This window comes from Perissodus microlepis, chromosome 13 (genome assembly GCF_051167445.1).
Source record: "Perissodus microlepis isolate ML-2025 ecotype Zambia chromosome 13, ASM5116744v1, whole genome shotgun sequence".
Taxonomy (NCBI): domain Eukaryota; kingdom Metazoa; phylum Chordata; class Actinopteri; order Cichliformes; family Cichlidae; genus Perissodus; species Perissodus microlepis.
In genome coordinates this window covers 19,434,125-19,449,437 of record NC_140473.1, presented here as the reverse complement: position 1 = coordinate 19,449,437, position 15,313 = coordinate 19,434,125, and the positions used below count along the sequence as shown (strand labels likewise).

At 40.6% G+C, this 15,313-nt stretch overlaps 1 protein-coding gene across 2 annotated transcripts in view; it reads right to left on the bottom strand.

The window, feature by feature from the left end:
- The window catches only part of adam12b (ADAM metallopeptidase domain 12b), a 91,609-nt gene that overhangs the window by 33,416 nt on the left and 42,880 nt on the right, over positions 1-15,313 (bottom strand). For both annotated transcript variants that reach the window (XM_084947938.1, XM_084947936.1), the window contains exons 9-11: positions 14,790-14,959; positions 14,237-14,321; positions 10,265-10,413 (exon numbers count right to left, since the gene is read on the bottom strand). In XM_084947938.1, coding sequence (XP_084804064.1) covers positions 10,265-10,413; positions 14,237-14,321; positions 14,790-14,959 — 404 coding nt within the window. The remainder of the gene's footprint in view (positions 1-10,264; positions 10,414-14,236; positions 14,322-14,789; positions 14,960-15,313) is intronic.

Genomic DNA, 15,313 nt, shown 5'->3' with positions numbered 1-15,313 from the left:
CGACAGGGTGCCCAAGGATGCTGTGAGAATATCTCTGTCACCCACGGCCCGATGCGGCTCTTTATGACAATGAACAGAAACAACAAAGCGGCATCCTCTCCAGACGCAGATGAGCACGAATGCACAATCAAAGACAGAATCTGTGGCGATGCCTCTCAAGTGTTTCTGTGCCTCTGGGTGAATGTCTGCGACTTTCAACCAGAGAACGGAAATTAATTTATGTGAACAGGAAAAGAAAACATTAAATTACTGTTCACTGGGTATTTGATGCAGGCAAGAAGCAGAGAAAATGTTTCAGTGCAGTGGCTCGCTGGTGAACTTTATGTAAAACTCTTAAAAATGTGGTTTCAAATATATTATTTCTCTTCAGTGTTAAATAAACTACGGTACATAAGAAAAAATCTAAGATCAAGTTGAGAGGAAAAAAAACATCCTTAGTGAAGTTTTTAAGGCTAAAATCTCTGCTGCACTTGCAATAAATTGTTTCTTCCTCTATATATATTTTTGTGCACCCTCATTGCATCTGCAGCTCTGTGTAAGGAGCACAGTAAAAAAAAATACTTCAATAATAAGAAATCGAACCGAGTAAGGTCAACAGAAACATGCAAGTAGTTTTCTGTAAACCTACTCTGGGAATGGCTCCAATGAGCAGATCTTAGTTTGCAACAGATCCACATCAAACGTATGCATTATTACAGCTGAGACCACGCGGCTGCTCCGCTGTCCAAGAAATTAGCCGAGCGGAAAGTGTAGGTTTCCCTGGACAATACTGGTTTAAAGCCCTGCACGCTCTCCAGGTGTAGTTTGCTGGGGTGGAACTAATTTGGCTGCTCATAAGAGTTATACAAAATCTATTTAGTCACATGCTTTCTGGCTGTCATTACTGTTTGAAAGGCAAATATGTCATTTGCGATGTGAATACCACACACTGTTAAAGATCCTAATCTCATCAGTGTTGTACAGCCTTATGAATCTTTGCTTCTGACTGAGGAAAATACATCTCACTGACGAGCAGTAGCAGTGTCATCATCAGTGAGGGGGATGAAAACATCTAGTATTTTTATTGTGGCAAAGCAGTTACGGTTAATCTAATAAAAATCTAATAACAACACGTATAATTTTCTGTCTCATGCTTCTTTTATTATAAGAGAGGATTTGTTTATTTCTCAACTTATAGCTTTTGATTTCAGAGCAGGTAGAAGGGTTAGAAATATGCCCCCCTGGTAATTTACTAACAGGAGTCTTTAGTTGTTGCCTGGGCTTAATTGCTGTTTGTTCAGATCTAATCTATGGATAAAGGCATGCCTGGGGTAGCTTTGCAGACACACACCACTTTTGCTAGACTTCATCATGCTCTTCTACCTGATGTTTTGACACATTGGTGGTAGATTATGAGATTAGAAAAAATAGAAATAACACATATCCGTCTAGCAGCACTCCAAAGACACTAACAGCAGCATCTTATCTGTTCACAGCCTCGAGATTTGAATTCTAATTTTATCTTTTGCAATTTATTTAAAGTCCTCTGTTACAAGAGATTACTTTAAGATGAACATGAGGTGCAGTCTGGGATCTTCAGGTAGGTCAGGGATGTCAAACTCATTTTCCATCATGGGCCACATACAGTCCACTTTGATCTTAAGTAGGCTGAGAAGTTTAACGTATAAAGATGTTTAACTACACATTAAATCCTAATTCATATAAGAATAAGAAATGCGCTTTCAACAGTGTATCTCAGTTTTTCTACATGCTAAAAATAAATCCACTTAACATGTGCAGTGACGAGGAGCTGATTGAGGTTTTAATTCTGATGAGAACTTACTAAATGCTGCACCTGATCTGTTCTGTCGCTCTCCATATTGATCAAACTAGCTAAACTCTCTAAAACATCAGCAATTACTTTGCTGTACATCAACATTTTTTGAATAGCAAGCTGGATGGGTTTTTTTTAGTAAAAAAATGTCTTTCATTACTTTATTCACTCAGGAGATTTTTCCACTTCTCTTCAAAACATTTTCTGAGCCCAGGTCAGTATAATAATTTATTTCCCAGTCCACTGCTTTTACTTGATTGTTATCAAGTTCGACTGAATGGCAGCCAGTATATTTGTGCTGACTGTACTGGTCTTTCAAGCATCCTGTCTTTTCTTTTCTTTTGATCCTCCACTGTCACTGCAAATCAGATATGACAAATTAGCAAGACGGTGCACAGTGCCAGGTGACTGCCATGGTCACACGTGTTACTCTACTCACTTAAAAGACTGGAACTAGCAAAGATCATCTTAGTAATCAAGGCCAAGCTAAGTAAAAGCCAGTTTTTGCAATCGGCCTTTTAACTCTTGCTCTTTCAGTGCAGTTAAACAAACTGTATATATAAACAAAGCATTGGAAGATTAGAAGGTAAAAAAAAGTAGCAAATTAAGATTTTCCCGTTTCTCCAGGTGGTAACAGTTTATCTGCAGGCACTAAATGTGTGAGCATGCTGTACATGAATAAAGCATGAATCTAGTGCAGAACGTCTTTACCCTTCCTTCCTCCACTCATCAGGGTTCAGTCACTCGGTACTTAACGATGTACATGATCCAGTGATCTGCCTTATGCACAACATGAGTGACAGACCCACTTATCAAGTGAAACACTGGATTGACGTAAAGATGCAACACAGTGATTTAGTGTTGCATTTCTAAAAAGCCCGGGGAATAAACTTTCCCCCTTACTGTGTGGTCTAAGCCTGTTTGAAGTGCAGGTTTTCATTCGTGAGAGAAATGTAGCAAAATCTATGGCTGGAAATCCAAAACAGCGACTCTTGATTACACTGGAAGATACGTCCAAGGATGGCTGATTTGCTGACTAAAGACAGCCTGCAGCAAAAGTCAAGACGCAGTCAGAAATTTAGAGCCGAATAATCCTAATGTGAATGCTGCTACGCTCCATGTCTACAAACCATCCAATCAGAACACAGCGTAAAACGACCAATTACAACGACAGACGACGCTGCTCAGCACAACGGATCATAAGCACCACGTTTTATATAAACCAAACAGATTCAAAACTGGCAGAAAAATCCACGTCTCCACCACTTCCTCATTATCTCTAGCACAATTCGCCATGTCATTCACCACCGCACTATCTGGTAGCACAGTCTGACACAGATTTCATGACACTGATCTTACAGAGTGTCAAACTCAATGAAAGTACAGAGAATTGTCAAAACTAAAGCAGCAAATTGACACGACAAATTGACATGTCACATTTTTTTTTTAACCCAGTAAGGCTCAAGCTCCAAAATGACTAAAGCCTACTTTCCCAATAATGCAACTTAATAGCACAAAATTGGTGCTTCGAAATTAGCCAGGCCAAAGGATTCCTGGCGACCGCTGCGCAGTGCATACCGATTAGATTTCTGTCGGACTTGAGCAATCAGGCTGGCTGATTTGTACATGGCTGCAAAAATGATATGATTGCTACTTTACATGAGAATTCCTGAAAAACTGAGTTTACTGATTGCATATAAAGCATTTTAAACTACCCTTTTTTAATTAAAAGATTCCAAAATGGCACACAAGCTGATTAGTCTAAGAAGATTTTAATTGAGATGAGATCTAATACGGTGTGAATGCTTGCCTGACTTCCAGTAAAACCTGCTGGAAACCTTTAACACAAAAAAATTGCTCACTTAAAAAGCAAGAAAAGGACGAAAAAATTGCAGCTTTTTTCATTCTGAGTTACAAAATGGTTCGACACTGTAGTAAGTTAAAGGTAGACCATCTTTAGCACATGAAGGAGCTTTTTTTGGAATGTGGCGAGCGGATGATTCCTGCCTGATCATGTCAGAAGGTTGAGAGGATGAGGAAATGTCAGTCAGGTGCTGGACTTAGGAAGGTCTGTAGACGGAAGAGGCACTGGTTAAATGAAGGCTATGAAGGGCTCTACTGTTTATGGGGCCTTTGACTGACACTGGACTGTCTCTGCTGCTCTCCTAAACTGCATTGCAGACTGACATGCATCTAGCCCAGGCTAAACAGGAGAGACATGTTTGACCTTTTGGGAAATGTTAAGCTGCTACTCCAGACGGAGCCTACTGTGATTAAAAATCCAGAAAACAAACAAAGCACACGCCACACTTCCTACATTTACCCACTAGCACTCTTACCAGCTTTCTCTCTCTTTCTTCAGATTTTCTGTACTGTCCCACTTCACCCCAGTTTTGGACTCTTCTACTTATAAGAGAGTGACAAAAGTCACACAAGGTCCTTTGTATTATCTTGACAAAGCAGTCACCTCTTGGCCTCAAAATCCAGCCACAGTACCCCTGCTGTGCTTCATCAGTCTACCCAGTAACACATATAGACACGGGAAAGTACTTCTGAGCTTTCTGTCCACGTTCATATGATGCAACTCTTGGCTCAATTTCTAAAGAAGACACCCCTGCTTCAAAACGTCCATGTAAAACTCTCCTCTCCTCAGCACCTCACAGTTTCACTTGTTAAGACACAAATCTCCCACGGCCAGTCTCTATGGCTCACAAGCCCGTCACTGGTTTTCATGTTTACCCCAAATAATTCCTTCATTGTCATCTTTTTAATGTTTGTCTTTTGCTCTCACCTCTATCTCTTTTTGTGCTTCCCTTCTTGCTTTGCCACTGAGGGAGATAAAAGACAAATGAAACCGCAGCTCTCCTGCTCCGCCCGTCTATCCATGCATAAAGCACCTCTCTGCGGATCTCTCTCTGTGTGCCCTGGCCCTGATTGCAGCTGGCAGCGTCACTGATAATCACGTCATTTAGATGCAGCCTGTCTTCTCCTCCATTAGCAAGTCTAACATGAGACTATCCCAAACACACAGTCAAACAGCCTACACTGCTTTACAGTGATGTGCTTAACATTCTGGAGGCATATGAACCAAGGGTCAAAGGAGGCTGCTAATATTAAAAAACAAAACCAGATCTGTGATGGGGGAAATGAGATCTAGATTGGTTTGTGAAATTATTGGTTTTGTCAACAGGAAACTGAATTTGGGCTGATAGTTTAGGAAATTCAATTTAGGAGATAGCCGGCTAAGTCAAGCTTGAACTTGGGTAACTTCATAATTTTTATATTCGAAGCAGGCTCGCAAACGCTGGCAAAACGTTTCCCATGACAAACTTCAGACTACGAGCAGAGACAGATGCTGCAGAACGGATACTGTCGGGAAAGAAATGCTGTGTAGGCAACAGAGTTAATCACCCTTAATATTACATGCAAATTAATTGGAGTCTATATAGAAACTTTTTATGAGTGTGAAGCACTTATGCAGTTTTGGCTTTGGAAGGAGCAGAATAATAAGAAACACAATACTGATGATCCTAAACATTTCTAGCCAGCACGTGGCTAACAAGGCGACAAGGTAACAAGGCGACTCAACACGTCCTCTCCTTTTAGCTAAAGTTTGGTCGCCACCAAAAACAGAAGACACTTGAGCTCTTTAGCTAATAGTTAGTTCTTTACTTAGGCAATGAATTCACATTCAATTAGGCAGATAAGGTGAAAGCTGGTTAATTCAGGTTTTTTATAAAATCCTATAAAGAACACAATTTTTAACTTTTTAGAAAAATGTTGTTGTCATTTATTTAAAGATGTATTTTGGGGTAATTTTTTGCTGAACAGGATAGTGATGCAAAAAGGAAAGGAAGGGTAGAGAGCAGGGGAATAACATGCAGTTTAAGTGTTCACTCTGTGGTGGCCTTGTGGGATTTGGGCTGCCTACTTGACCCGGCAAACTAAAGCGGCACCCTGGGATGTCTTCTTTTAGAAGTCACATTTTAACCAAATCTCATCTTTTTTTTGGTGGCTGAATAGATTTAGCCCAGAAAGTAAAATAAACTACTAAAAAGATTAAGTGAACACTTATGAGCTTGATCATCAGACATCAGTCTGTCCAGTTGGTAAACACACCCATTTAATCCGTTGCTTTGGTGCAAATGAAAGTAACCCCAGACATACAAAGGAGCAGATATTGGTCCTTCTCTGGGCTCCTCATGCAAGGGTCTGTCTCCTGGTGTCTCCTCCTCACACGTAAGATTAGACTGGGAGACACAGCAAACCTTATTTCAGCATGTATAGGTGCTGGACAACTTGTGCAACCTGAATGGGCTCCAGGTACTATCTTATGCTACGACTACTGACAAGGACACTACCAAAAATGCAAAACTAGAGAAAATCAGTCAGAAGAGATAAGGAGAAAACATGGTCTGCAAAACCATTTTCTTTCTGGGGTCTTGTTGTTGCATGTCCAGCGCACCTGCTGTCACCTTCACTTACACCAGGGGTCAGCAACCTTTAAGACTCAAAGAGCCATTTGGACCCGGTTTCCATGCATAAGAAAACACTGGGAGCCGCAAATACTTTTTGACATCAAAAATGAAGATAACACTGTATATATTGTTTTTTACTTTTATGCTTTGTGTGAACAACTAAGGTGTGTTGCTTATGAAATCCAGGAAGTGCTACAGAGAAAATTACATTTTATTTATGTAATTAACACATTTTGAACTCTTAAAGAAATATAACAAAAGGAAAGACGCTGAACTAAAATGATCCATGTAGCAAACAAAAACTGTTGTGAGCCGCCACCCTTATATCGCCTTTGGGCTTTTGGAGCCTTGACATGACTTTTAAAAAATACTTGGAAAAAAAGCACTATGCTGCTGAAAAATTAAAAATAGATATTTGCAAAATTCTGCCTAAATATGTATTTTACCTGGTTAATGTGTGCGGCGGGGCGTGGTCTGCAGCGCCGCTGCAGGGGAGGAGGACGCACCTGAGCGGCACCCGCAATCACGCCTCGCCGCCTTAACGTCTGTGCTATCTATGCTGTTGTTGGTATGTGTCGGGCTGTGAGCTGCAAAGCTACAGCCAGCTGTATACGTACAGCAACCGTGTGTGAAAAGTGGTCAATAAAGAGATGCTGAAAAGCATGTTCATGGAAACATCGTCGGGTCTGCCGTGATATGTTTACAATGGGACTTCTGGTCTCGAACCTCTGTGCACAGCGTCTGCAAATCAGGCTGTACGAAGTCACTTTCATCTTTACGCAGGACTGTAAGCTGTCATCTGTGAGGCGTGAGCGGTGTTTGTTTTTAACATAGTTCACGGTGGAGAACAGCTGCTGACATAATGTGGATCCGAAGATCCATAATAGTAATGGTTGAAAGTCTCGATAAATGCACGGCGTTTCGGCGGGTACATTGGCTTCCGCGAGTGTGACACTTATTTTGAGCGATGAAAAACTAACAGAATATAATTTGATTTTTTTATTTCAATATCACAATAATCTTCCAATTTAGAACTACAAGTTAAAAAAGAACTAACATAAATAAAATACACTTCAGCTAAATACTTCTCATTTATTTTCCCAAACCATGCGGAGCCGCAGTATAAGGACTAAAGAGCCGCATGCGGCTCCGGAGCCGCAGGTTGCCGACCCCTGACTTACACCAAAGCAGATGAAATAGGTCCCTGCAGTTTAACTCACTTTGTGTTATCCTGTGATAAACTGTTCCCTTAATTTTTTTGACACGTGTTCATGGACACGGTGCTTCATAGGGCGCCACTGTTACATTATTATTTTAAAAGCTAAATATTGATACATTGTGTCAGTGTATCAACACAAAATCGGCATGCAAAATGTCAGCAGATCAAGGCGTGTGCATTTATTCCACATGGTTGGCAAACAGAGGAGCGGGTAACAGAGTAAAAGGTCACTGATCATCACTCTCAACTACTAATGTAACACAGTGCTGATAAGTGGGGTTTTGCTTAATTAAGTTATTTATTTATTTTTTTAGAAAATGCAGTATGGTAATTTTCTGAAATTCTCTGCATGACATCACTAGAAGATGTTGTCAGTATGCTGGGGTCTGACATGCACTGCATTAAAATGTTTCGCTCTAATAGATGTTGTAGCACGAAACAGCAGGATGAGGCCAGAGGTTGCACGAATGCAATGTTTTTGACAACTTCTCCCTCCTTTCAATTTATATGGTAAGAGGTCATTCAAGTTTTCTGGGAACAGTTCTGGTAAACATTATACAAGTTACATTATTTGTGTGCCTGTTATCAGATTTCATGTATTTTTTTGTCTGCAGTTTGTTTCTTCTTGTCTGCTTAGTTCTAGAAATTATTTTTAAAAAAATTTTGGCTTAGTTTTTAATGACAAAAGGTCAAAACAAGTGTCAGTAAAATTATTTAGACAAAAATTCATCCTAATGTGCTTGTTGCTTCAAACTCAGATCCCCCGTTTCTCCTGTCTTAGCACATTGCTGTTAATGTCATTTCAAATACACGACAAACTGCAAACAACTGTGTTTAATTAATCTTTCTGTTTTGTGTTGTCATCCATTTATCCACCTGCAGTTTTTATTCAATTTCTTGACTTTTCTTGTGTTTATGCTGCCCTTTGCTGCAATTGTTAGCTGTGATTATACCCATATTAAACCATCCCTTCCTAATGCCCTTTCAGTGTGAGGTAATGGGGGAGGGCAGAATATTCCTGTTCTGTGTGCTGTAAAAAAAGCATTTCAAAGTTTATCTGAATCTAATTTTAAGCTTCAACAGCACATGTTTTATAAGGCTTGGCAACCTTTCCTGCAATATTCTCCACGGACAAATCCACAGCCCCATGTGTGTATGATTTAACTCCCCCAGAGATAATGTGTGCAACAGATTGGGTTATTGTCGGCATGTGGGTTTATTTTAGTTTTTTTTGTTTGTTTGTAGTTTGGAAACTCTATAAGAATATTTGAATAATAACAGTTACAATGCATTTCAGGGTTTTGTCTTCTTCACAGTGTATTCATGCTGATTCATCTGTGGCTTGCGGGATTCACCATCAGACAAACCAGACTGGCACCAGACCAAGGGTGAAATCTGGTATTGAGCTCTGGGTTCGCCTTATCTGCTCGCTGTTTACTAACAGTCACAGAGTCCATCTCTTGCAGCAGCTCTGTTATCTCAGCGACCCAGGCAACACGAGCAGAATGCTAGAGCAGCTGCTCTAGTCTCAGGCCAAAGTGTGTGCATGTGTGTCTCTCTGTGGATGTGATTTAAACCTTTTCTCATTCATCAACTTATAAACAATGGAGCATCATGTACAGATGAAAACAATCCCACCCATGCAAGTACTGCAGTGAATGCTTTGTGATTGGTTCAGGTACAAAGGAAGTTAGGCTGATAAACATTTTGATCTCGTATCCCAGCTGTGGCCACAACAGAGAGCAAAAACCCAAGTCCCAATTTTAAAATTGTATCTAAATTGGTGTTTTTTCAAATTAAAAGCCACGTTTTCAAAAACTAATTTGTCAGAGAACATGACAGAATGAGCACTTAAACTGTAAGTGGACAGTTAAACCACAAATCAGTTTGACATATTTTACCCCCTGGCCTTTAACAATATTTATCCATTTAGATTATTTTGGTGTCAGTTGCCCAGCTTTGAGAATATCTGATGTGGAAATGCCTGCCTTCTCTTGATACTATTGAACTAAATGGGATTCAAAGTTGTGGTGCCAAAAATACATGAAAAAAAAAAACACGACACAAACCCTCAGCAGCAGGGCTTATTTCCAGAAATCATGACTCGGTTACGAAAAAATAAAATACACAAACTTTGCTGTGAGGAGCTTCATGTCTGAACCGTTTTCTCTTTTATTGAACAATACGCCAAACATCACTGTGCAGAAGAAAGAGCCCATATCCTCACGTTGAAAGGCTCTTCCTAGTTTAAGCGTGACAGGATGTAAACATTAACCCCCACTCCTCGCCCCCTCAGCCGAGCGCTGATGTAAGCTAGCCCCAAACTTCTTTAGGTTGGTGTATGTAGACAACAGAAAGAAAATAGTTCCTACATGAAACTGCTCACGAGTTTTCTTTTTTTTTGCTTTTTGAGTAACTAGGTCACGATTTCTGGAAAAAAAAAAAAGACATTGCTGCTGAGATGTTTAAAAGTATTTTTATTGGCACTTGGTGAAATACAAGGCAAGTACTATCTCTTTCCATTACACTCAAGAGAAGGCAGACATTCCTACAGTGAATAACTGTAGAATAACTGGGCTTCTCAAGCAAAACAGTCTAGATGGATAAATGCAGGTGCAGGGGAAAAAACATGTCATATGGATTTTGGCGGGACAAATCAGCTTAAAGCTACAATCTAAATGCAAGTGTAGCATTGTAATACAACTGAGGATTAAAAAAACCCAATTAAAATAAAAAAGGTGGCAAAAATCTTACCCTGTGGAGGGGGTCATGATGCAGCCTCCGCGATCAACGGTCATCCTGCAGCCGCAGCCGCGCTCTGGGGTGTCATGGTTCATGCCAAAATTGTGACCCAGCTCATGTGCTAAAGTCACGGCTGCACCCAGCGGGTTGTCGGAGTGATCCTATAATGGACAAAAAAGTATATCCAACATGGTAAATGTGTGCAATTTCGTGCGTTTGACTATGCGTGAAGTTATTTAGGGAAGCTATAAGCGAAGAAAAACAACAAAAAAGTGAACTGAAGTGAATTATCCCTCACAAAAAAAGCAAAGAAAAGAGGAGAGTTGTCAAAGAAGACCGTTTTTAAGCTGCAGTTTCAAAAAACAGTAACTGTCCACCTTGCTCCTTTTGTCCTTCTCCTATTACTCATTCTCCTTATGGAGGCCTGAATTCATCTGCCATTCCACTACCCCTGCAGACCCAATCATACCTGCTGCCAGTGGAGACAGCTTCTGCAGGAAGTCCCTATAAACCTATCTCTGTGTGACTCGGTGCTGCATTGATAAGCGAGACAAGGGAGACGGAGATGGAGAATGACACGCGCGAAAGAGGGGGAAGTTTCACTTTCTGCTAGTTTTATAGACAGACTTGGTGGGAAGAGCCAGACAGAGATGGGGGGCATTTGGAGGGTAACTGAGATATTAAGTCAGTGTAGTGTATAAAGCATGTGTGCCAAGGTGAACGGGAATGGTAGTAAACAATGACAAATGACTACAATCAAAATGTGTTATTATTTTGCCAAAATTCTGCTGTTAGATACAATACATCATTTTCTGCAAACTGTAACAAAAAAAAGAAAAGAAAATCACTAACAGGTTTTGACAATCTCCTTTCATTCAGCGCAAAACAGACACGTTTTCATGCACAGACTAATGGGCAGCATACATTTCTCACAATGTTATCTGAAAAATGAAACTGATATTACCATTATTTTTCTTTCTGTTAGAAAGGGTTACACAAAAGAAAAAAACACTGATATCAATCTCATGAATGTATAGTACACATGATATAAGCAACAGTAACTCATAAGCTTTATTTTGCATAAAGAAGGAAAACAAAGGGAAAACAGTTCGCCTGACTCTGCCCAAAGGTAGAAAAAATAAGAGAAAAATCACTGACTGTATCATGCATTTTTTTTTTCCAGCTGTGACTCTGAATACAGATTCCTCACTGCATGCCTATGTATGAGTGCCACTAATGCCAAGCAATACATTAACCTCTCTGCAGGTTTACACAGAGATAAGTAATGTAGGTGACTGCTGGCTGCAGATGAGCCTACGCACAAACCTCCAGTATCTCAATATGCTGTGCAGACCAGAGCATTGAGCAAGCAAATTGGTTAATCCAACTTCTGCCATGAGGAGTGCTTGAAATGGGAAAGAAATGTTAGGATAAATGTTTAAACTAAAAGAAAATACAGAAATATCTGTGACAGCAGATAAAACACCAGTGATGAATTTTGTAATATTCCTTGAAATGTCTGTGTGTTAATGTGCAAGATTCAGAATTTGTAATTAAGCAAACCTCGGGGAAAAAAGAAGGAAGGAAAGAAAGGCTGCCAATTTACTACTGTGCATCTTACCATGGTTCTCTGCCATGCAGCTTATATGAGAAAATGTCATGCTTCCCTCGAGGACAAGGTCATATGTCAATGTTAAGGACAAGACGAACCACTTCCTGCTGTGATTAAAGATCAGCATCATGGGGAGCTGCACCCTGCTTTTTCACAGCAAGGATGGGAAAACTTTCCTTTGCTACTGTCATGTTTACCAGTGGGTTAGTGCATCTACACTGTGTGTGTGTGTACGTGTAATTCATAGCTGAGTGCTCCCTCACAAAAAAAGTGTAATATCAGAGTCAACAGCCACAGCCATTACTTGAAGCTGCTACGAGCTGCTGTTGTAATGGTGAGAATTTGTGGAGATGGTTGCAACCAAGAAATGCTATGATGGGTGTGAAAATAACTCTCAGACGACAATACCGTACCACATAAAAATCATTTACAAAAAGACTTAGGAAGAAAAAAAATATAGCATTGTGCTAAAACAAAAAAGTGAGGCTGCACTGAGGAAGATTAATACATTGTAGCGTACGGTTTGAGAAACAGTTCATCTCCTCTTACTGTCCCCTAACTGCTTACGTGGCCCTTTAATCTTGGTCCAGACCATCTGCTGTATGTAAGTGATGGGGAAACCAAACATCTGGAGAATCCTCAGTACGGCCACGGCCAGAGGAAAACATCTCCATTAATGGGGGACACATCTGGGATGAGGCATAATGGCACTGGGATGATAACCGCTTTGTGATTTGGCGCGGATATCAAGTGCCGTAAAAGGCAGAGGAGCCTAACAGGTGGCTAATTTACTACGTGTCGAAATTCAGTGCACCAGGGGTGCGACACAGTCGTGGGTAAAAATGGATTTTTGATTCAAATGCATGCTGTGCAAGAGCTGACATTCACTCACAGATAGATCAATTCATCACATAGAAATGTAAATGCGGTTCTGTTCGAAAGTCGAGGTCCTTTGATTTAATCCCGTGCCCCACCAATTCTACTAGCAACTCTTCATTGGCACCCTGTTAGCTCTGGAAATTAATTTAAAATCCTTCTCCGCATATACAAGGCCTTGAATAATCAATCAACAATCTTAAATACCTCTTAGTACCATATTACCCCAATAGAGCACCTTGCTGTCAGACTGCAGGCTTTCTCGTGGTTCCTGGAGGTTTTAAACGTAGCTATCAGGCCCCTCTCCTCTGGAAACAGCTCCCAGTTTGGATTCAGGAGACAGCATAAAGCATAAAGCATATAGTTAGGGCTGCTATAGACATAGGCCTCCTATGATACACTGAGCATTGACTTGACTCCACTTGACTCTTTTCATTCCCCAGGTGAGAATGCCATTAAGTTTTTTCTTTTCTCTCACATAGTTTGTATTTTGTCCCGTCTCTTTATGCTATCCTTTGTTTTTTCTCTATCCCATCACAAACAGTCACAGCAGACGGCTGCCCCTCGCCGAGTCTGCTTCTGATGGATGGTGTCTTCCTGTTAAAGGGGAGTTTTTCCTTCCCACCATCGCCTAATGGTTGCTTATAGCGGATCACCTGATTGTTAGTGTTTCTCTTTAACAGAATGATTCACAGCACCTTGTGGCAAATGCTGTTGTGATTTGGTGCTATATAGATAGAAAGTGAACTTTCAGCCTGCACTGGACTCATTCAGGAGTGACCCCTGCTTGTCATTGCAAACAGAAGCTCCACACACATCACTGATAAACTGGAGAGTCACACTGAAAACGTCTAGTAATTACCACAGAAAAGAGCAGCATCAGTTTAACCTTCTGCCCACCTTTACTCATGTTCCCTCATTGATAACTGTCCTCTCTTTCATTCCAGTAGCTGAACTGACATTTAGCCACTGATATCACTGAATTTCTTTCCATTTGTGATCGAAACACCAGGTCGCCAAAGCTTGCAGTACCTGTCCAGCTTTAGAAGAATTTTATGACAGATTGTTGTTTGATGAATGCTGACCTTGACGGAAAGCCAGTTTAACACGTGGGTCTGAAAGAGGCATTTGAGTTGCAGCGCAAAAGATTGATTGCACGACTGTTAGACTTCAAATAGCAACAGTGTGCGTGCCTGCAGAGCAATCCTTCTAAGAGTACACATTTTACATATTGTTATGTGCAAGCTGATGTTTGTGGTAATGTTAATGTAAGGGAGGGCCAACACAAATGTCATTAGGTTTTAAAGCAAGACTTCCTGGCAGGCTTGTCTGCAAGTGCCCTTCCAGCAAACAGTGAACACCTTTTCTGTGTAAATCGGGGCTGGATTGTGTTAGCCTGCTGAATCTGAACATTGTCAACACTGATACAATCAGGCTACGCAGAGGAAAGGGAGGGTGGAGGCATGCTGGGAGTAGTAGGAAGATTTTACACTCACCATGACAATACCTCCAGACTGCTCAGCAGTGCACATACTCATAATGGGTGCCATGCCAATGGTGGTGCCCTGGAAGTAAACCCCACTGCCAAGGAGAGAAGTAGGAGACAGAACTTTTAGAGGAGAAAACTGCTGTTACATGTTTATAGTAATGGTATAAGTGAAAAACTTCAATTTTACCAATTAGTTTTCCAAATATGATTGTTTAATCATATCACACCTGTCAGGAGAATATGTAATTGTTTCAGTCTGTCTTTTTGTTAGCAGCACTGTTAAATTCTACTAACAAATTAAATGCATTACATTTTCAATCCAGGAATTTATGCCCTAACATAACCAGGTAGGCTATCATATCTTCTTAACCACCAAATGGAAATAGTAAAAACAGGGAAATATAATCTTGATGTGAAAATATGAAAGGATTCAGATGAAAATCTCAATCCTGATTTCTGTTTGGGTCCATGCCCTGGTGGATGTATGTGGTCTCACCCCTACATCATGCAGTCTAGGTGCAAATATTGGACTGATTACATTTAATAATTTAGATGTCCACCTTATAAGCTGAGCATTGTCGTGAGGTTTCTGGGGAAGCAGTTTGACTTTCCTCCAGTCTAAGAACTCGTGCAGGGTGGTGAAGGGATCTTGGGTGATGGGACATTTATCAGAGTCGCTCCACACCTCCAGACCCACAAGGGCCACCCGGATATTCAGGGCCCTGTAGAACTGCACAGAAGATTTTAATAAGAATGGAAAAGCATGGAGAAAACACAAATGTCCATAAGACTGTTACATAAGTGAGACTGTTTAATGGGGTTTTACCTTTGTTCACTCAATTAATTGATGTATGATTCTTTTCATCCTAGCAAGCCTAATCAATCACACGTTGCCTTATTTTTCTGACAGTATAAGATCATGTCTTTGCCATTTCCTTAAAGTAAATCTATCTGCCTACGCAGCGTGTAAGCTATAGAGACACAGCTCAGGCAGTGGTGTTAGGCAGACTAAAGTCAGCTGCTTTAGTAGGAAATTAATATATCACGCAGACGTGCCATTAATCTCTGCTGCCAAAAATATTTC